The sequence below is a fragment of the Stegodyphus dumicola genome, chromosome 3, assembly GCF_044657685.1.
Source record: "Stegodyphus dumicola isolate Sdum_Otavi_A_Nest chromosome 3, ASM4465768v1".
NCBI lineage: Eukaryota > Metazoa > Arthropoda > Arachnida > Araneae > Eresidae > Stegodyphus > Stegodyphus dumicola.
In genome coordinates, this window is record NC_140770.1 from 104,576,593 (window position 1) to 104,600,495 (window position 23,903).

General features: G+C 32.1%; 1 protein-coding gene across 1 annotated transcript in view; it reads right to left on the bottom strand.

The window, feature by feature from the left end:
* Window positions 1–17,515: 17,515 nt before the first annotated feature.
* Window positions 17,516–23,903, bottom strand: part of LOC118198026 (neuroligin-4, X-linked-like) — a 559,965-nt gene continuing 553,577 nt past the window's right edge. The window contains exon 6 of the mRNA XM_085813114.1: window positions 17,516–18,574. Within this exon, the coding sequence (XP_085669240.1) occupies window positions 18,084–18,574 (491 nt within the window). The 3' untranslated portion in view covers window positions 17,516–18,083. The remainder of the gene's footprint in view (window positions 18,575–23,903) is intronic.

Below are 23,903 nucleotides of genomic sequence, written 5' to 3' on the forward strand. Positions count from 1 at the left end.
AAATATGTAGCATTTTATTAGAGTTTGTGAAGATTACAAACAACTATACATATGTAATAAACATCTAATAAAATTTTGTAACTACATGAATATATACAGTCATCAGATTCAAAGTTCATCGTTTTTAGATGCTAAGTATGCATATCATATAAATTCCTCATTCATTAATAGTATTATGCATAGTAATAGAAAATTAGTATTAATTTTTCAAATTGCAATTTTTTTAATAATTTGTCTTGCATTTATTGTATATTTTTTCAAGACGTATGGATATCAGTTAAAAAACATGAAAAATACACAGAAAGCAGCTAATCTTATATAACAACTGACTGTGAAAGAAAAATTACAGTGCTGTCAATTACAGTTACAGTGCTTTTAAATCTTCCTATTGTAAATAGCCGTTTTCTAATTGACATTAGATTAAATTAATTCCATTATCCATTAGAAAATAATTATAGTGAATTATATCTATTGACTACGTTTCTAAGAGGTAGCCTTTTGAAAGAGACCTGTATTTTTTGTGAACATTAACAAACATTGCAGTGAATATCACATTTCTAAGACCATCATATCTACAACCAAATCCTTTAAAACCTTGAACGGTTGCGTTTAAAGAGGACTCACTATATTTTTAATAAAACATGTACATCTTAGTTATACATTTGCTGCATTTTGATTTTCTGTCAAAACAGAGGAACAGTGGTTCTATTTCTTAAGAAGTATGTGAAATTAAAAAAATGGACACTATATGACAAAAATGGACTTCGATTCAAAAACACACCACTTAAACATGCCTGAAATTCATTATTCTGCTCGGAATAAATTTATCAAAAGGAAATGTTTAATAAGTATTAGAACTCAAAGGCTAAGTCAGGTCAATGTAGTAAGGGTCATTTCGTCTGAATATATATTTTATTAATCATAAAGTGACTTTTCAAACAGCGAATGAAACGGAAAAGACAGAATAAGTGAAGACGGCAGCGGACGATACGACAATATTTCGATCTCGGGCATGAAAAGAGAAAGGACGAAATGGCACTAAGCCAAGTGAAGGCATGCCTTCGTGAAGGCTCGCTTGTAATCATGTTATGCAAGGGGAAAACCACGAAAGCGTCCATACAGTCAGCCGTTCCACCGAGATTTGAACCCTGAACCGAACTACCAGTGTTCAGCTTTTTATCGCTTGGTCGCTGGTGAGCCTTGTGCCAACATGAAAAGCTTAAGAATTGGATGAATGACGCTTTCTTAATGTACATCTTTTATTTCATTTTTTATTAATTTTTATTCATTTAACTAATTTATAATAATCATTTATTTTTTCCGATATTTGAACATTTTATCAGATTTATTTTCAAAGGAACAATGTTTTCATTGATTCTTTCCTGCTTGACTGAAATATTAATTTTCTCACGACAATATAACCGATAATTTAATATTCATAACAGTTTCTGCTTTTACTGTTTCTAATTGAACGTTCTGAAAAGGAATTCTTTCCCAATGATTTGTATAGTTACAGCTAGATTAAGTACACACAGATGTACTGTAAATACACAAAACAGAATTATTAATCTTCACGATCACAGGCATGAAAATGAGTTTGCGTTTTTGTAATCACATTTGTTCACCTTACGAAACCACCAGCCGGAAACTGCCCCGCCTTTGCTAAAAATACCTGCAGGAATTTATATGCAATTAAATATATTCAGAGCTGCTTCCACGTACCTCTCTTGATTTGTAACAGTTTGCAAAACGAATTTGAATTTACTCAGGGCATAACGCCACTCCATTATGCACTCCATTAACAAATAAATATAATATCAGCTGGTAATATATCTTACAATTACGAATATGCACTTCAGTCGTTTTGGCATTTTGCTTTGAAAATTTTAAATGTCCGTTTCACTTTTCTAATTGTTGCCATAAAATGTTATCGCCCTGTGTTATATTTAAAGAACTTAAATAATGAAGAGTAGGCATTAATGTATATATATGTTTCTCGCATTGTTATAAAATACGGTACTTAGAGCCATCAAAATTTGAATAACGTAATACTCCAAGGAATATGGGCATCTGAAAGTCTTAATTTGGAATTCGTTTTATTATCGATTTCATATTTTGTTACACATTAACTAATTTTTGTTTAAAAAACGATTTCAAAGCAAGCAATGGCTACACTGTAGGGGAAAAATATCTCCAGCGCGTGAGACTGTGTATCGGAAATTCTAAATCTATGCTCTTTTTAAATTATTTTGTGTTATTGTTGTTGAGTTGAATTTTATGGCTTAAGTGTGAAGAAGATGATACTTGTATTTAATAAATAAAGGTAAATAACACAAAAAAGTTTAAAAACGCCCCTTTGGACGTAATGGAAAATCTGAAAGCGCTCAGATTTTTTAAAATTTTCTTATCTTTTGTTCAATATCAGATCGAAAATTGTTTCTAAATTTTTATAAAAACAACATTGTATGAAATATTTAGTTAATGTTACTTTTCTTTTACAGTACTCTTATAAAAATCAACTCAAACTGAGAAGTATTTGATAATACCGACCTCTTTCGATCACGTAAATATAATATAATATGTCGCTTGAACCGACTTTTGTGTTAAATATATTTAGTAAAAATTATAAATTAGCATTGTATAATAGAAAATAGCAAGGAAATTAGCTGTGACATGAGCATTGAAGAAACCAAATGTAGCCTTTGTTTTAATTAAACCTCAAAAAGAGGATGAAAACAAAACATATCTATTCAATATCTTTATCCGGGTACTGTTTGTCATAACTGTACCCGGCTGTTTGTCATAACTGTAGCTTTTACTACAAAGGGATATTTTGGAGCAGTGTAAACATCCTTTAAATTCAATATATAGGTGATGTATTTATGAGTGTCTTTTTTATGCTTATCTGTATAAAGATATCAAATCAAATTTTCTCATTTTATCGAACATGGATCATACTGTTCATGGAATAGCAGTCAATGCGTTCCACTCACTCCTTTCCGACTGAAGCCGAGAGAATTTAGTAGCATGTTTCGAAATCGATTCCTGTTTTATTTATTTATCGATAACATCTCGATATTTACATAGTAGCATCTCTGTTTAAATTTTGCTGGAATATTTGCTTGAAGGCAGCTATAAACAGTTTAAAATCCATTTATAAATATCGTGAGTCTTATTTGTTCACGTTAAATAGATCAGTCTGACGCCTTGTTATTCATAAATATATGTTGGGTTTGTTTATATAAATATTACTTTTAAAATACATCACTGCCAAACTAAAAAATGCCGAATTCACGTTAGAATTGAACAAATATTATATTCGTCAACATATGGTATTGCGATTTTTAAGATATGAAGGGCTTTAGATGGAGGCCTGGTATAGTCGTTCGTAATTACTCAGTTAAAAAGAATTCGAACAGGATGATATTACGTCAGTAGGCAATTATTATATAGAAAATAACTAACGTTATGCTTTCTATTAGCGATTGAGTATCTTAATGAAACAAAATATGTTAATATTCAAAATGAAATTTAAAATTTTATACTAAATTATCAGATTCCAAATTTCATTCCTTAAAGAAACGCTAGGTTATAAAAGATGGCTGACCATCCCTTTTTTATTTCTTTCTTACGTTTTTATAGATCACTTGACGATATAGTGATATGCTATTGAGAAATGGCTGCAATGAATAATTTAGCAAAAATTTATCATAATTTAATGGGTACTTTAGCTATTATTCTGTTATTTTTGGAATTAAAATGTAGATAATTTAGCTAAATTTCTTTATAACTTAACAACATACAGCTTCATAAATATGCAAAAACGAAAAATGATCTAATGCTCTGTTAAACATTTCAAACTTTTACGTCAAATTTCGCAAATTTTTATCAACATCTTTTTTTCTAACGATTTTGTAGAAGTATGATGAGAAACTTCATTAGTAAAGCAGTAAGTGAGAGTAAATCAAGAAGTTTATTTGCCTGTATTGGTTTTTTTGAGAAGTACAAAATTTAAAGCTTACCTACCAGAAACTTTGGATTGTCATTAACTCAGGTTAATAGACAAGCTGTTTTATAGGGTCGAATAATTGTGCAATCCCCGTAAGCGAAGAAACGATAATTAAATTATCGACATTCTTCCCAATATATACATTTTAGGGCAGAAAATCGTTAACATATCTTATCAAAGCAACTACATGGGAAGTATTACAGCATTCTCGTTAATGGAAAATAACAATGGTGCTCTTTTCGACTAAGAAGATATTGTTACGAATTTCTTGCGTAGATATATGATTTTAGTATAACTGTATGTGAAAATGCTGCATTGCTTTTGTATAATCTAACATGAAGATCTAAGAGAGAAAACATGTTAATGAAGATCTAAAAGAGAAAAGCTATGCCGGGAAAGTAAGAATACAGGAACAAGTCCATTTAATATTGAGTAATTGGATATCTCTTTAAATTCACGAGATATCCCGAAGCAAAATCGTGAAACTTTTGGCGAAATGGCGAAATTGGAAAAAAAATTGTGGCCAAAATTGGCAAAAAATCGCAGAAAGTTTGTTTGTCGCCACTTGTAGACACTTTAGCGACATTTTGTACCGGTACCTTTAGGACCATAATAGGGATTATAACTCAATAAATGTAATTGATCACTATATGAAGTGTAACCGTAATTCGACCCTCATGTTGGCCACTAATTTCGAGAAGTAGAAAGTAGTAGAAATATCTCGGCGTTTGGGTTAAAACTATAAAGACCGTAGAGAGCATCTGCTCTCAACTGTTGTTGTTGCGAGTTGTCAGTTCAGCGTGAGATCGGAGTGCTGAAATGCCTCCGAGTTAGCTTTCTCTTTAGATGCGTTTTGCACTGCGTTGTGTTTAACGTCCATAGTAATTTGAAGTGTAACTACTGATTGCACTCTGTGATATTGAGAGTGTAGGTCTGTTTTACGTCTATTTCTGTGGAAAGTTTCAGGTCTCTGAAGTGTTGCTTTTGATAGAATTAAATTTTATCAACTTATCATCGGGCCTGCTGGCATTCAATCTTTTGCGCATACGTATACATGCAACAATATAATCAAATGTATTGGCTGCAACAGAATTATAAAATCAAGTATTTTTTTAGTATTATTTACATGGAAAATATTTCAATACGTTATTAAGAATCATTTAAATTTCTAACCAGTTAATTTAAGTTTCCTTTTCCTAGCATCGTTTTCATTTTCTTGCCAGAATGTAAATTTCTAGTTCGCCATACTACTTTCTAGTTCGCGCGATATCCAGAGTAGGTAGAAAGAAGAAAGTATTTTGAAATCAGAGCGTGTTCTGCTTGCTTGAAAGCCACGTAGTTAACTTTGATTCTCTAGCAATCAGTATTCTGCAGCGTTGAGTTAATCTTGCAAATGGGTTTGTTTAGGCAGACTTAGAACCAGCTTGCGCGCTATTATACTGTGAAGCCGTTAGGCTATACTTAAATTTCATTTGTTTTATTTCCTACGTTACCTTTGATTTGAAGCCCTGTGGTATTCTCTTCTAAGCACGTGTTGGTGCCCAGTGGTAAACTTTATTTGTATTAATAAAGGATGCATTACAGCCTTTCTTTGTCTCTGCGGTACTTATAGACACCTTGAAAATTTACCAGTTTCCTTTTTAGAGTTCTAGTCTAACTGTATGCTACCTAAGAAGACCCGATCTTATAATGTTAAATCCTTCATTAGTCTTATTTTCACTGTTCCAAACTAAAAAAAACAAAAGAAGAAGAACTGAAAAGTCAAAAACCTAACTAAACACATACCAACAAACATATATATTTAATGTGTAAATTTAAACACTATTAAATACTAATTAAATATATAAAATATTAATTAAATAAATATTTAATATGTAAATATATGTATTTAATAATGTTAATTCCATTTTTATTTTCAGTTTTATTATATGGTCGGATAATTTAGTTTCACTCTTAAACCTTCTAAATATATTTCTGCCTAAATACCTCTGAATAGGCGACTGTTGAGCTCACTTGAGTGATAATAATAGTTATGTAATCTTCTCAAGGTAACATAAGACAATACAAGCTTGATGTATAAATTAAGCCAGTTGCCGTGGTATCATAACTCACTACGATCAGTTAATGATATAATAAGGAATTCGGAAGATGCAGTACATATGAAACTATAAGAAATGCATACAACAACGGGGGACGTAGTAAGCTATATACAAAAATTGGAGTGAGGATGTTGTGAAATCTCATACACTTAAGTTTAACACGCAATTCTTGGAACTATAAACTTGTTACATTGTTGTTGACAATTACTATCTGTTTGGGTAGCAGCTTAAAATTATTTGGAACTAAGTTGACAGTAAAGTATTTCCCTCCTGCATCAGCCCACCAGTGGCTCCCTTATAAAATTCTCCGCGAAAGCGTCCTTTCCTTTAAGACACATGGTCCACAAATACTTTTTTGAAATCAAATAAATCAACGAAACTACCCTGCTTCGCAATTAGATGGACGAATTTCTGCCTTGAAATTTTCAACCTAATTGCTGTGAAGGACATACAAGCTGGCGTTTATTTCTCTCGATCTCATTTACATTATATATTTTATTAAACAAAGATACAAAATTAAACAGGAAAGAAACGAGGTTTATAGTTTTTAACAGGAAATCAAGAAAAATCAAGAATCTTTCGATGTTAGATTAGAATATTAATGTAAATTTAATATCAAAGAATAAACCTCTCATTAGGATTCTGATGCTAGAGACTTGAAAAATGTGCAGTGCCCTGTCCGGGATTCGAACTCCAGACCTCCAGAACATGCGTCGAGTATGCTTCCAATTACACGACGAAAGCATACGGAAAGGAGGGAGAAAATACGTTATATACCCCCTTTTAAAAGGGTGAGAGGAGATTAAAATACCCAGTCGCCAAATCCTAGTCGTGACAAAAACTCTGCATTGCCGGGATTCGACCTCCGAACCTCCCGATTGTGCGTCATGTATGCTTCCAGTTGCACTACGAAGGCATGCGGAAAGGAGTGAAAAAATACCTTATAAGCTTTATTGTAATGGTTGGCATTAACAGCTGGTACGTATAAGGTATTAGGATAAACATATATACTTTGCATATTTTAACGCAATCTAATAATAAAGAAAGCGAAGTGAATTGACTAACCATCTTTTGCACCAATACATACTTGTTACAGTACAATAAATGCATAAGTAAACTTAGAATTAAAATTAACGTGAGCCTCGAGAGCTTACTAGAGATTTCATTCATATGTTTTTATCATGAAATAATCATAATCAGTACATGCACTATTTACAATATATAACTAGTTTACGCATGCGCGGTTTATAATATATAGCTAGTTTATACACTGTAAACCGCACACGCACTGATTATTATTATAATAATAAGTATTAATTTTTTTTTCAATATGAAACTTATTGTGACCACATGTGTCTTATTTTTTTCACCAGCAGGTAATATTTTTTCCTCATAAAATTTTGCATGTTTTTCGCTTTGCGAGGTGTAGTTTCAGAGTTACAGTTTATTCGTTTTTATGTTCGGCGGGATAGAGTTTTTCAAACTGTTTGACATTCCATTACTTACCATTTCATTTTAATCCCAGTATAGGCAACAGTTTTCCCTAACGCCTTTAGAGGTCTTCGCTTATTTTAAGACATTTCCCTTATATAAAAAACATTCATTCCTTGTGTATACTTATTGGTTTCAGCCATATCTGTCAATGTCTCCAACAGGGTGTTGAATCTGGCTTTCTCAGTCGTCATTAAAGCCATAACAAATATATGGCTCATTAAGGATAAAATGTACCAATGGATTTCATTACCTATGTCTGCTTTTTATTTTTTTAAAATGAATGTTTCACAAATGAATCAACAATGTATCCATGATTGAATCTAACTGTTCATTTCCTTTTTCCTCGAATAGCATACTGACCCTTCAGTAATGCCTAAGATCAAATTATGATACGACCCATTATCAAGCATAATTTTCATTGTCAGAAATGGAAAGTTTGTATTATCTTAGAAAACTCAAAAGTGTAATTGTTTATCTTAGTAAAACGAAACTAATTACTTAGAAACTAATTACTTACTACTATTACAGAATGCTTAGAAATTGTGTGATGTCACAACAGCTTTTCACAAGAATTTCTAAAATTAATTTATGTTACAGTAAGAACTAAATTATTTGATTCAGCTTCTCTTTTTCTACAGATTTATTCTCAGATACCCTAAATTTTAAAAAGGAGCCCTGATTTTCAAAGGTGCAATATTTCATCAGTTACGTGTTTCTAGCTTAAGTAACCTCAAGTACTGAAATAAAACGAAGAAAGATAAATTACCAGTATACCTTTCTACTTTAGGAATGCCGAGATCTTAGAAGCGTTCAATTAAAACATGTAAGTTCATTTGTAATTTAACTGTAGTCTTACAAAATTTAGTTTTAAATGTGAAATATTACAAAGAGACATGTATACGATATATGCACTCATTTTAAAACCCTATGTAAATTTTTATGACTCAATGGTATTTTGATTAACCTCCATAAATGTAACTCCATCCGGTTCTTTCAGAGATTTCGGCATTCCGTCATTTGACGATATAATGCTCTCTATGAAACTCATAACTTAATGGCGTCTTATCTGTTAACGGTGTTACTAAACAGTAAAAGTCAAAGCGCACTGTTATTAATACATTGTAGTAATAAGATCTTGTGATAGCAAATACTTCCAATGCATTCACTATTCAAACTTCCTCTGTTACGTTTGAACAGAAAAGATAATGTCTTTAATGGATTCTATACACAGTATTAGGTAGATGAAAGGAAGAAATACCTAAGAGATAAATATTATTAATTACTCAACTGCTATTTTAACTCACTAAGATATAATATCAGTGGAAAATATAACGCGAAAGTAATTTCTTTACTTTCCCAGAAGTAAATATTACAATACTTGTCGGAAACCTTTATTATCATATAATAAAGTATCTATATATATGTAAGTTCCTCGAATTGTGGAAATACGGCGGTACTTAGGCTCATCAGATTTTGAATTAGCATAGCCCTCTACCCGAAAATGTGTATTTCGAATGTTGAGTGTTGGATATCGAATATGGTTTTAGTTTATTTCATATTCATTGCGAATTTAATTAATTTTGATTAATAAACTGGGCGATTTAAAAGCAATCTTGCCATTCCACAAATTGAAAGATATTTACCTTCAAATATAATCTGTTTATGATTAAAGAATTATGTGTCCTAAAGGCAATAACTTTAGTTCCTAGTAATATTTCTGTTACTTTTGAATTTGATCGTATTAAATAAGAACACATTTAATTCATGATATGTCATAATAATTTTGATGGATTTTCTGTTTAAATGTATCAACTAGTTTTCGAATGGATATTGTAAATATCTAACACAGAATCCTTCTTTTTTTTATTATAAATAATTTTATAACTTTAAAAATCTTTTGAAATCTAAATTATGGCCTACCAGCTGTTGAGTGGTAAAGTCTCTGAACACTGGTAGTTTGATCCGAGGTTCGAATTTCGGCAAACAGGTTGGCTGCAGGGACGTTTTCATGGTTTTACCCATGTGTAATGTGTACGCGAGTTAGAAAGTCCTCCACAAAGGCATCCTTCTCTTAGGCAGATAGTCCTAGTATGCTTTCCTCAATCTAATAAACCAACACAATCTAAATTCTCCTTCAAAGTGTTATATTGTAATCTAAAAACTTCAGGTACAAATATCTTGACTATCTGGACTCGTGCTAATTATTGGTACGGAACGCTTTAGTATTCATTATATTAGCCCATCCCGAGTCTTATTTCTTGAAGATAATATCATTACAAACTCTTTTCTTAATTTCTTTCATAATTCTTTGAGAAATATTTGCTAGGTTTAGCTGCAACCTTAGAAATAAGTAAAGGAATTTTACTACAGAAATATTATGTATGATAACTTCTCTATATAAAAGTCCATTATGTAATATATTATCCAATTATACGATAAAATATATTAAAAAAATAAAACAAATGAAATTGGAGGTAACATCAGTACTTGCAATATAGAACTGAATGAGAAAACGTTGCAAGATATGATTTAAAATATCAAGCTGACTCATATTTCATTTTGCGCATTTAATTAACAAATAAGGTGCTTCTGTGTGCCAAAAAATAAAATGCTTCAAAACACTTTTCTTTAAACCAAGCCTTTTTGGAACATTTATATATGTAATAATTATTACTGCGTAGTCGTGATGGCAGAGTGGTAGAACAGGAAGATGACACCGATACAAAATGAATTTTGAAGAAGTCACAATCTTTATTTTCACGCATATAAAATCATCTTAGTAGATATTTATCAATCAAAATGAATTACAGTAAATCCTATGTAATTTAAAAATAAGACGTAGATTTAAAAATAAGACCGATTTTAAAAATAAGACGTAGGCATTTTAGACGGGGAAGCAAAGCAGTGTGGATGTTGGCGTGCCAGAAGCTATAGAAAGGAATGACGTAATTAATTCGCCAGCGGTATTTAATTAGACCAAAATAGATGCAATTGTACAGACAAGCTATGATTGGGTAATTTGAGGTTTTTATATAACATAGAAGAATCTGGAGTTTGAGGAAGCAGATGAATTTAGGGGGGGGAGCATCAAATCTAGAATAGTTAATTTTGAGGTCGTCAATTATTTTTAAAGCAGCCATCATATTTTATTATATCTTATCTACACATACTTCCTATGATAGTTCAAATATATATATATATATATATATATTCTACTGTTCCTACTGTTACTATGATAGTTCAAATATACATATTTTTAAACTGCATAAAGTACATCTTCCTTCTAACATAAAACATGACATTGCGTTGTGTGAAAAATGGAACAACTCTTATTTCTAATTAAGACTAGTGACAAATCATGTGTAATAGAACAGGGTAAATAAAGCATACAAATGTTATCCAATGAAATGCATGAAATTTATTCATGGATTCGAGTTCAACTAAAACATTTAAAATTATTACATAGATATATATTAAAAAACACTTCCTCCCGGGAGAATAAAAGGATATAAAAAAAATTTAATTGCACATCATAGCCTTATTTAGGTTAATGTATCTTCGAACTCAGTAATTGTCTATTATATCAAATTTACTTCATTAAATGTACTTGTAAAAGGTTTGAAGAACTAAAAAATTAACCAACATATTGCACATTTAAAATAGTAATTAAAGTTTATTGCAACTATTGCACTAGTGTAAAAATTTATATTGTAATAGATATATAAGCCCGTGTGATAACCAAACCACCGGTAAGCAGGTAATAATTAAATATTTTTTAATGTATTAGGAATTTATTTTAATAATAATTAGAATATCCATCAGAGAAAATTTCGATGCCCAACTCCTTTTCACTATCTTTAGAAATATCAAAATTTTATCTGTAAAATATTTAACGAGTACCTTAAAAATAAGTAGTTAAACCTTAAGGAAAATAAAAACTTTAAAATGCCTGCTATTCTTGAAGAAATTAAGCTCGATTTAGAATTTTAACAATTTCAAATAAGTAGTACATCAATAAGAGTAATTTTCTCACACTATGCTGGAAAATGTTTGGAAAGTTAATGGCTGGCAATCCATCTAGTTTAACATAAAATCCACGTTCGGATTTGCCGGAAAACCGGAGGATCTGCTGGAAAACTGAACGGAACTTCTAGCATCAGGAAAGCTAGAACAGGAGAACCGGATATCTAAGTTGCTACGGCAAGTAGATTAAGGAGAACTAGAAAACCGGACATTTAGGTGGCTACGGTAGGTAGATCCAGGAGAACTGGAAAACCGGACATCTAGGTGACTACGGCAGGCAGATCAAAGAGATTGGAAAACCGGACATCTAGATTACTACGGCAGGTAGATCAAGGAGAACTGGAAAACCCGACTTCTAAGTGGCTACGGCAGGCAGAACAAGGACAGGGCCTCTTGCTCCCAAGAGAAGTGGCCCGCTTGAAATTTTATGAAGTGGTAACAATAAATTTTATCAAGAAGATATATTTCAAAATCGGTGACTGCTATCAAAGAGTAAATAAGTTTTAGAAGCATCGTGATACTTTAATGGGAAAACAGTCTCTTCCTTCCGGATAACTAGGTTACTAAGGACCGACCGTCTAAAGCATACCACCGCATTATAATTTATCTTCCGCTAAGAGACGCAGTGTAACGACGATTCAGGGATCCCAAAAGAGAGAGCAGTGGAGTCCAGCAAAAAGGGACCTTCACTCTGAAAACATCCTGGTTTTGTTAGGCTAGTTTACCACAGTCGCCAATACACTTCTGAAAGTGTGAAAAAACTAATTTTTCAACAACTGCTTTACGCTCTGTAAAAATGTCTCCTTTTCAAGGCCTTAATTCAACCCCTAATTCACGCATCGCCAAAAGACTGCCAAATCAAAAACCATCTGCGAAGGCCGAACTGGCAAATTTATTCACCCCAACCAGAAATACCTTATCAGTGAAAGCAGGAGAGTTAAAATATTACTCAAAACTGTGTTTTTCTGTATTCTCTCCCCCCATTTACAAAAAATGGCCCGAAATTGCAAAATTTAGTTAAATACCGTAACTCAAAATCTGTTGTAGCTAAAGATTTGAAAGTAGTCTTAAATTGAAGAGCTAATTTTTCTGCTTTTAGAAGTATAAGTTATGAATAGGTAAACTTAAAATAAATAGCATAAAATCAAGAATATTACGTGGAAAATACCTTATTCCATTGTGTGTTCAGCGCGTTCACAGAATAACGAGTGAAGTGTACAATTCTTAAGTGCCAAGGCCCTATTTGAAGTTAAACAAAATTTAGTATAGAGATTGATTACACGTTGTGCAGCATAATTTAGAATATAAATAAATTAATTTTTAATAAGTCATAAATTAATTTTAATAAGTCATAGATTAATTTTAATAAGTCATAAATTAATTTTTAATAAGTCATAAATTAATTTTAATAAGTCATAGATTAATTTTTAATAAGTCATAAATTAATTTTTAATAAGTCATAAATTAATTGCTTAGCAGAATTTACCTACACAACACATGCGCTTTATCTTCCGAGCTTCATGTGATCATTACTGAAATGATGGTTCGTCTTTCGTCACTGATAGACTATGGGTAATCATTTCCTATTCTCTCTCTCAGTTGACGTGCCTCACACAACATTCGTACGAGTGTATTATGTTTATTGTAGTAGTATAGCATTGTGACCCCGTGTGTACGTAAACTATTTTTCTGTTTATTTTATATGCAAGTTTTCCTTTTTTCCCCAATGGCAGCCTCTCAGCCGACTTCGGCTCGGCCACTACTTAAGGCCAGAAGTGGTGGTCACTTTATTGTGGAGGCACATAATAGGTGAGACATGATTTCCTCCCATGGAGGGGCGGCCAGTTACAAGCATGCCTTCTCCGGGATTTGAACCCGGGCTTTTGGTATTGCAGTCGGCTCCTCAAACGACTATACCGTCTGAGCGGCATTTTATATACAAGTGCTCTATAGTAACTACAACTGCTACAGCAGTTCTGCAAGAGAGGCATCTTCAAAGAAAATTTCTGAAAAAGGAACCCATAAGTAGGTGATATTTCTGGTAGAAGTTAAAAATAAAATCATTCTGAAACAAATAAAAATTCTGAAACAAATAGTCTGATAATTAAAATAAAATGTATTATCAGTCAACGTAATAAAGAAATAAACCCCATTCGTGTGCTCGTTATTATACAAAATGAAGATAGAAGTGATTTCATTGTAACATCTAAAAAACAGAACCGAAGATGCAATTAAAATTCACACAAATAATTTTGATTTATGCAAGTATGAATAATGGTCTGTTAAAAGGTTGGTCTTTGACTTATGATTCCAGCTATAAAAGGAATAGAATAAAATAAAATTTTTGAATATAATTTCATTATTCAAAATATTTGAAGCTTAAAGATTTAAACGGACCTCGAGTAAAAAAAGTAGTAGTTTAGGAACATATTTAAGCAATAGAATTAAGCAACGCTATTTTTTCTTATATGACCAAACTGCCGAGAAAAAATTAGAACATTGTTAGCGAACTGAAACATGTGTTTCAAATTTCCATCTGCAAAATTCTGAATTCGAAAATTTTTTTTATATAATAGAATTATTTTTTATGCTACCTCTGAATTCAATTATCATTTTTTTCCTAGTTGGAAGACAGCAATTTAAGCTATCAGTTTTCGGCATTTTAGAAATTGTTTCTGTTAGGCGTTTTATGCTCTTTTAATGAGTGATCATTTGTGCATGCATATTTTAAAACCGGGATTTTATTTTTAAAATGTAGGCTATGTTTCAGCTATGAATTGGCTCAATCTAGAACACACAAAAATTTCAACGTCGTGTATTATTATTAAATCGTGTTAAGCGATCAAACGTTTTGCAGTCTTAGAATTTATCATTTGATTTATTTCATTAATTAAATCCAATGATCTACGACTAATCGTTAAAGATTTAGAACAGTAGATTCTTTTAAATGTACAATGTATCATAACACATAACAACAATTTATGTTCAATAAATAACACAGAAACAATGAATACTTTTTAATTTATTCCTAAAAATTTTTGAAAAACTTCAGTGTTATGCTGTCTGCATTTGATCCTTAAACAATTGCGTACCTTCTTCTGTGTAATCCCCATGATTCTTTGTCATGATACAGAAGCAGTTACATAAAACTGATATTAATAAATATTGTTACGAATTTTGTACACAGATAGATGATTTTAGTGCAATTGTATCTGAAATTGTATTTTTCTGTGTAATGTAACGCGAAAAATCTAAAGAAATTTAGGCCGTTTGAGACCGGTCTCTGTACCACCATAATAGGTATTGTAGTTGAATAAATATAATTTATCAATCTAATTGCTGCAATTGTAATTTGACCCTAATATTGCTTTTACAGTAATTTAGAGAAGGTGAAAGTACTAGAAATATCTCGGAGGCTAGTTGAAAATTGCACAATGCCGGAGAGAGCATCTGCTCGCAGTTATTGTTGTTGTTGTTAGTTCAGCGTGAGATTAGAGATATTTCCGGAATAGCTTTCCATTTAGACTCACTTTTCATAGCGTTGTATTTACCGTTCTTAGTAATCTGAAGTGTTTGATTAAAGTTGATCTGAAGTAAGCTCACAGTAACGTTCTTAGTAATTTGAATCCTAACTACTGATTTTACTCAGTGATACTATAAACACCTGTACCAGTATTTCTGCGGAAAATTCCAGAACATTGAAGCGTTTATTTTTAATAAAACAAATTTTATGAACTTGTCATCGGACCTGTGTGCATTCTATCTATTACAAACCCGTATGCACGCAACAGTATTTAGGAATTCAAAAAAACATTGTGGAAAATTAAGTATACTTCAATTAAGAGAAAGAAAAGGTTACTCGGTAATTTTAAGAAAATACTATTAGACCAAACTTCATTTATCATTCTCTCGACATGCTAGTGGATAATGAAAACTAGGTATGCAAGCCTTGTTAATTTTATTAACCCATTAGCCGCTGATGTTGCGTTGACGCAACGGTTAATATAAATGCGTATATAAATATAACTACCTAAGATATTTTATACAAGCAGATGATTTTGTGTAGGGAATATTATAAAGATTATTTCTGTAAAAAAATATTTGCATTCAGCAATCATTTTGTTCATAATAATTAATCTTATACTTTAAGCAAAATTTAAGCAAAATTTTCTACCGGGTATTTTTGCTGAAAATATTTAACGAAAGAATCGCCGTAGTTATGAGTGATCTATTTTTAGTCAAGGTCACCGTTTATCAGAACATTACATCAGGCAGATGTTTATATTTGTGTTGAGAAGCAAAAGAAAACAGGTGTTACGCTGACGCAACGTCAGCAGGAAACGGGTAGTCCATCTCCTTTTTCACTCATTGCTTTCGATGTTCTGGTTCATGTTCTGGTTGTTTAAAAATGCCTAGAATGAGGTATTTTACATTAGGAGAAGACCTTCAAAGATTTTGTGATGAAGAAATAGATGATGATAATTTTAATAATGACCAGAACGAAACTGATATTGTTGTTTTCCCCCAGAAATTGCAGAAATTAGTGACGAAGAAGAAAGGAATGGCAATGTTTTAAATAATGATAATGATATTTTACCAAATGATACTGATGGGGAAGTTGAAATTCACGTAAGAAGTAAGTTTCAGCCTTCTAAAAGCAGTTATAGTCATACTAAAAAGTTTAAAAAGCAGAAGATTGAAATCTTGAAGTGGATAAAAAAGGAACTGTTAGTTATATGTCAGGAAGAACATGAAAAAAGAGATAGAAGAGAAATTATAAAAAACAAAATACAAGGTAAAACTAGTGCACAGATTTTCAATTTTCGTTTTTGTTTAGATATTTACTCTCTTCTCGCTGAACAGACAAATATATACGCTCAGAAAAAAAAAAAAAAAAAATTGCATCTGAAGCCTATATAAGAAGATTTATTGGAAAATTATTGCTTACAGGATATTATTCTTTACCTCAAGAAAAATGTATTGGTGTTTTGATAAGGACATTTCTGTTCCTGTTGCACGAGAATCGATATCGCCTTTGCAGTACAGGAATATGAAGCAGAATTTGCATTTGAAAATAGTCAAATTGACAATACTCATAAATTATATGAGGTGAGACCGTATCTAAACTTACTAAATATTACCACTTTTTACTACTGGAAATATACTCTTTTAGATTTCAGAAAGGAGAATGCATTATTCCTTTTGAAAACTCCTATTGAGAGTGTAGAATTAGCCAGAAATAGATCAGCAACAGGAAGACCTAGTAAATTCGGCATTCAAAAACCATTGCATGGAGATAGTACACATTTTATCGTAAAGTCCGTTGATAACAAAAGACTTTGTTGTAAAGAGTAACATAGCCAGACTGTTTATAGATGCAAAGTATGTAATGTAGCTTTACATCGTGATTATAATCAAGCTTTTCATGCCTGAATCTTTCAGTTGAAATAATATGTATTTGTAAAAGAAATATAATGTATTTTTAATATTAAATTAATTACAAGTAAAGTGATTTGTAGGTTTATAACATGTTATACAGCTAAAAAGTAATCCTGAGCTCCACTCAAAAGAAACATCACACGAGTGCAATCCTACTCACTAAACATCCGTAGTCTTATTCCGCTGACGTTGCGCGAACGCAACACTCGCGTTTTCCACAGATAAGAGTATTTTTTTTTATATTTTTAATGTAAATTTATGTTATAAATGCTTAATTTAATATTTGTTATTATTTTCATGAGAAAAGAAACATTTCTTGTAGTTTTGGCGGTTAATGGGTTAATAATGGCATTTTTGGAACCTTATATGAACTAACGTTTGTTAGTATGTTATAAAACTTTACGTTGTTATTCATATATATAATGTTTGTTCCATTGAGCAAATGAACAGATTCTATGACAGTGAGACATAATAGTTTTTATTGTTGCCACGAATTTCATAACAAATAACATTTTTGATAATTTTAAAATAAGAAAGATGATTACGTTACTTTAAAGAACGTGATATTATCATTCTACCTTCAGCATTAGAAAAACATTCTCCTTGTGCAAATGCTGGAAAAATGTTTTATGTCACACAAAATCTTATTTTTAAACTAAAGAGTTGAAACTTAAAGGAAATGCTGTTGCAATTAAACCAGTTTACATTTATGTTATTCATTTTGTACACAAATATAAATCCTTCTGCACTTTATTCTCAAATAAACGCATGATGTTGTCTGAAGAACCAGAAGAAACCTTCAAACAAATCAACGCTTCGTTTCTCGATATGCAATTCTAATGTTTGCTTCAAATTCATCTTCGCTTAGAAAATAGCAGATGTACTTTTCCTTTACACAGAATATCAATGAACCTTTGATGTCTTCACAAAAAACGTCATCCTTTGGACGTTTGTTTCGAATAAAAGTTTGGATCATTGTTTACAGCATGTAACATATCAGTATGTAACATTTATGTTTATTACGATCTCTCTTTGTAATCAACATGATGATGTACCGTCCGATCTCTATTTAGATAAACACCAGCAAAGATAATGATATTCAAAAGCAGAAGTGAACATCCAATTCCTATAGTCACAGTGAGGGCTGTAGAATAAGCACCTTGTTGAAATATCATTGCCAATGAGTCCGTTATGTTCATGGACTTGGCAGCAACAGTAGGTCGTTCTTCCAGAATAATTAGAGTAGCATATGCGCTCGTATTAATACCGCTTCCACGAGGAGTGGTGGAAAGCGAAGGGCTGGTCGTCGAAGGTGTAGTCATTACCATGGTATCACCCGGACTTTTGCTTCTTACAATGCCATCATACGTTAAAGGGTTGTCATGGTCATCGAGAAGATGGTGGTTTGCTGTTGATTCGGATACTGCAGCTCGATGGAGAGTTGGAATAAGATTCAGCCAGAAAGACAATCGGTGAGCATGATAGTGGTCTTTGACTTTAGGTTTTACTCCTAGTGAAATAAAAGAACAAATTTAATAACGAAGAACTAACAGCATATACATATATTAAAATAAATAACTTAATGCAGTTCATATTTCCTAATGAATTCAAACTAATGCCTATTTCAATAACTTATTTTTGCAAGAAATAAATATTGCAACGTTAAGCTTGTCTTATATACATTTTTGAAAAACACACATATAACAAAACTTATCTTAGATATTTATCGTAATCTCCCCACTAAATACTGGTGATACACACATTTTTTTGGTAATAAAAGCAAAATTTGGATTGTGAGATGTAAAAATACAGAAATACTCATTATGCAGCACGCAGATCCATACTGAAGAGAAAGTATTCTGATCAGTCATAATGCTAAAATGTTGAATCCGTAATGGCTAAGAAACGTCGCAATCGAAAGGGATTAAATTCCATTTTTATTTTAATAGATATTTGTGGCAAAAATTACACTTGGCACTTTAATTGGATCCATTCAAGGACATTTACATTTTTAATACTGCTTCGATAGGAAGAAAATGATAGCGTCTTAATAGTTAGAGAGGCAGAAGTTACAGTGCCCAATTATCCAGTATGGAGGCTCACCAAGAGAATATTTTGGTTTAGACTAGAAGGTTTCAGTTCTTAAAATTTTGAGTTTAGATTCCGAATCACCTACGTCATCGGCGTTACGTAAGCCATGTAACATAGATTGATCTAGAAAGAACGCGGTTAGAAAAGTTATTACTGCTTTTAGAGTAGAGACAAATACCAAAATTAATACTGAGGCATTAAAAGCCTACTGCTAAATTTAATATTATTTATCTTATATATATGTACATATTTTATTCTTAAACTACCCTCATTTCAAACGTGTGACAAGATTAAAATGCCGAAATCTTCCGGCGGTTTTATACTATTTCCATCAATTCGTATTTAAATTGTTTAGTGTAACCGTAATAGCTTAAACACATTAATTTATTTAAGGTCTAGTAATAACCCAAAGCATTTGATAAACTGATACCTTGCCGAAAAATACAAAACTGTGTAAACACTGTTTTATATTTACATTCTCAAGCGTCGGTTAGTCTTATTTCGAGGTACCTACTGCATAAAATGTATCAAGAGAAAGAGGATACTTTTTGCTAAGATATTATGAAGAATTATTCTTTTGATGAAAATTTCTGCAACATCACTTTGAAGAAAAGTATTTATTCCTACTAATATAATTTCAGTAAAACGTTTTCCGTATATTTGTTTCTACATAATGCACATAGCAGTGAATGTGTGGAATAGGAATCTGGCATTTACATAAGCAGTGATTTGCATTCCAGCATAAGTCATTAAAATTCCAGATTTTAGCCCTGATCACAAATTACTTGTGAAAGGCTGTGTAGAGAGAACTCTAAACATAAATGAAATTTTTAAACCATAGTAAATGTGCAACAGGTGCTGCAACTGTCACGTGAAGTTTAAATTCATCCCATCAACAAACCATTAAAAATTTAAATTATTATAAAACTCCTATGGCAATCACCCAGACGGTATAGTGGTTAGGGTAGCCTACTACGGTACCGAAGGGCCCGGATTCAAATACCGGAGGATACATGGATGTATAGTGTCAGTGAGGCATGGCGGCACTCTAAATATGCGGCAAGCCGAAAGTCCTCTCATGTGGACTGTTGAAAGGGGAGAGGGGCGGGATTCCTCAGGATCCCCCCTCGGTGCTCTCCCCCGAAATTAGGTTGGAAAATAGAAGCTCAAACTCTCTTTGGAGTAGGCTTTGCCAATAATTGTTCCATGTAATATTGACAAGACAACAACAAAAACTCCTATAGCAAGAACATTAAAACTATTAAAAAAAATCTAAAAGGTTTCAGATTTTAAATTACGTCCAAAGGGAGCGTTTTTTTAACATTTTGTGTGTTACCTTTATTTATTAAATATCCTGTTCAACGCACTTACACCATAAAATTCAGTTCATGAGCAATATCGAAAAATAAATGAGCATATATTTAGAATTTCCGATACATAGTCTCGCGCGCTAGAGATGAAAATGCTTTTTTTTTTTTCTGTACAACGTTGCCATTGCTCACTTTGAAATCCTTGAGTTTATTATCCAAAAACTCATTAAGGTTTTACAAAAAATGAAATCGGTTATAAAACAAATTTCAAATTTGAAATGTGGGCTTGCAGATGCCAGTATTTGGGTGGAATTTTCAAAATTTATAATCAATATTCAAAATCAAAATTTAAAGTCTCTAGGTACTGTTGTTTTATCACACTGCGAGAAACATAAATACATTCATGCAGATTCTGTATAATTTATTTAAATATAATACAGGGAGGCAACAATTTGAAAAGTGAAACAGGGCTTTTATTGAATCAACGCATAATGCCAAAACGAAATTACGTCCTTCTGGGCAAATTTCCCATTTGGGCTAAAAACTAAAAAAAAAAAAAAAAAAAATAAAAATAAAAAAAAAAAAAATAAAATAAAAATAAATAAATAAAAAGGTCAAAAGGGACGTTAGTCCCGAATGATATATAAATCTCGAAATACCATTTTGCGTCGAAACACTAAAATGCGTCGTATCACATTTCAAATTGCTGCCACAAAATATTAAAACGCTATTTTATATTTAAAGAATTTCAATAATAAAGCATATGTACGCATGTACGTAGATATTGTTGCTATCGATGAGCCGGGTCCTTCGTTGAAGCAACCTCCATTATCTTCTAGTTATTGTCAGTAGGCGCTCCCTGTTGACTGTTTAGTATACTAAATGAATCTTGAGAAAGAGTTGATCTATGCTCAAACACGTATGCTTTACAAGAAAGTAAGATTTTTGTACTTTTCTTCTTCTAATTTATAAATGTAAAGAAAATATACATATCAATGATACGTTTATAGTGTTTTAATTGTTACTGGTAACATTTAAAACCGTATTAAATCACCATTATTTCTCTGTGTTAACAATGCTTGCTCGTTTTTTATAACCGAAATCGTGGGCGTATTACTGAAGGCAAACTAGCAGTCGGTATTGCTAGTTGCCTTCAGTGAGCCAGCCTGCGTTTCTATGAATGGGCTGGTGAGACAACCATGGAAGCCATATCGAGGCTAATATTTTATAAATATTTTGAGTTGAAGAACAAATGCATATCAGTTACATCAATTAAACAATTTTACATCAATGAAATTTTATTGCTTCAATGAAATGGAAATATTTCTACGACAAAGACGGAGAGAAGGAAACTTAGAAGTTGTCAACCAGTTCTACAAAGCAAGAATGTTTAGGAAAACATACGGACAAGCAGCAACAGTAGGAATGGCAATAAATGTTTTGCTAAAACAAAAATTTGGCCAGTGAAAAGAGATATATTTCAAAACTCCCATTTTCAAGTTTGAACCATATGATGTTCCTGTTGTAGAAGTTCCTGATACAAGCCTAACTGCTTCTACATGTAAAATGTCGCATGACATGCAGGCTCCAGGGAGAAAAATCTGTTGCAACCACCAGTGGAATAGAATCAGAATCGCTTCTGGCTGATGCATTAATATTACTGTCAAAAGTTAAAATTTCTTTGTGTGAAATCTCTCCGATTCCATTAAAATTCTCTGTTATAAAAGACTCAAACAAAACACAAAAACAATGCTGATAACAAGTACCCCATAGCAAGTAGCCCTGCAAGAGGCTGAAGAGAATGGAAGAAGAGGCACCGCTATGAAAAGACGATTCCAAACTTCTGGGCCGGAGAAGACAGTGAAGGCTTAACTTTCACTAACTTTAGTAAACAGGCCTATAAATTCCAACGCGGATTCATGGTTCTGTTCTATCTGTTGTGATGACTTCGAGGAAGACATAACTCTATGTCCGTCGTGTAAAGTGTGGGTTCATGAGAAGTATGCTGGTATCAGAAAGGGAATGAAAATGTATTATTGCGAAAACTGTAACTGAACTCATCAAGAGTGAATAACTGATGCAGTAATTTGTGTAAGATGAATAGCTTAATATTAATTAGTAGGCTTACTAGTTATTTTAGGCCATTTGAGAGTTCTCAAGCTATGATTATTGTTCTTTTTATACTATCCTATCAATAAATAACCCTCAATTTCTCATCTTCACTAAATTATTTCTAATAAACGAAGTTATGTGTTATTTCGTAGATTCTCACATTAGGCCTGTTTTATGATTATTATGACTAAAGTCCAATTCTTGATTCCTTGTGAACAATGCGAAGTTATCAATATGTTTCAATGCACTTTCAGTGGTCTGTGTTAGTTTCTAACCAGCATTTTAAATTTGTGAATCAAGCTCAAAATAGTTTTAAACGTTTTATTGACTTGTACTAAGATGATACTACATTAAAAAGAAAATACCTACCGACCCACTCATGGAAACTCCCCGGCTTAATCGAAGTGAGCGGTTTCCTTGATTTGACCAGTGGCACGTATTTTTATTTTTTTAATATTTACTGACACTTCAAAATTATAACATTTGTTCGTAGATATACGTAGTATGTAAAGTAATATTTGCATTAACGTGTATAAAACTGTCAAATTTCCAAATTTGAGGATTTTAATGATCATTTTGTAAAAGTAACCCACCAATAGCAACCTTCCCCAATGTCTCTCGCATTGTAAAACGACAACAGTACCTAGAGCTGTCAGATTCATTGAGTAACCTAGGCCTTCCTCCAAACATGGGCAACCGGAAACATCCGAAATTTGAATTTCGAATCTCTTTTATTATCGGTTTCATATTTTGTAAATATTTGAGGATTTTTTATTAACAAACACTACGATTTCAGAGCGAACAGTGACAGCATTGAACGAAACAAAAGATGTTTATCTTCAGCTCGAAAGACTGTATGTCGGAAATTCTAAAGAAATGTTGTTTTTAAATATTTTGTGATCTTGCTGTTGAATCGAGTTTTACGCACCAAAAGCGTGACATTTAATACGTTGTAGAGGCATTAAGATTTTTTGGAAGCAGGTAAGATGAAAAATGAGCAAAGGCTTTCACCGGGAATCGAACCACGGACCTCTGGAATACCGGCCCAGCATGCAGAACCACTAAACACGAAGGCACGCCAAGAAGATGGGAGAAATACCTTGTATAGTAATGTAAGCAAAGTAATTATTATTAATAAAAAGAGAAAAAATTGCAAAACCTAAAACACCATCTTAGTAAGAAAACTGAATATTGATATGATTAACTGAGGGAAAAAAACAGAAAAAGTTTAGCGTTTGTCTTGAGTGCGAAGAAAATGATGCTTAATAATACCGCTAAAAAGACAAAACTAAATGGATTAGTTGGAGTGAGTGTAACAGCAGAGTG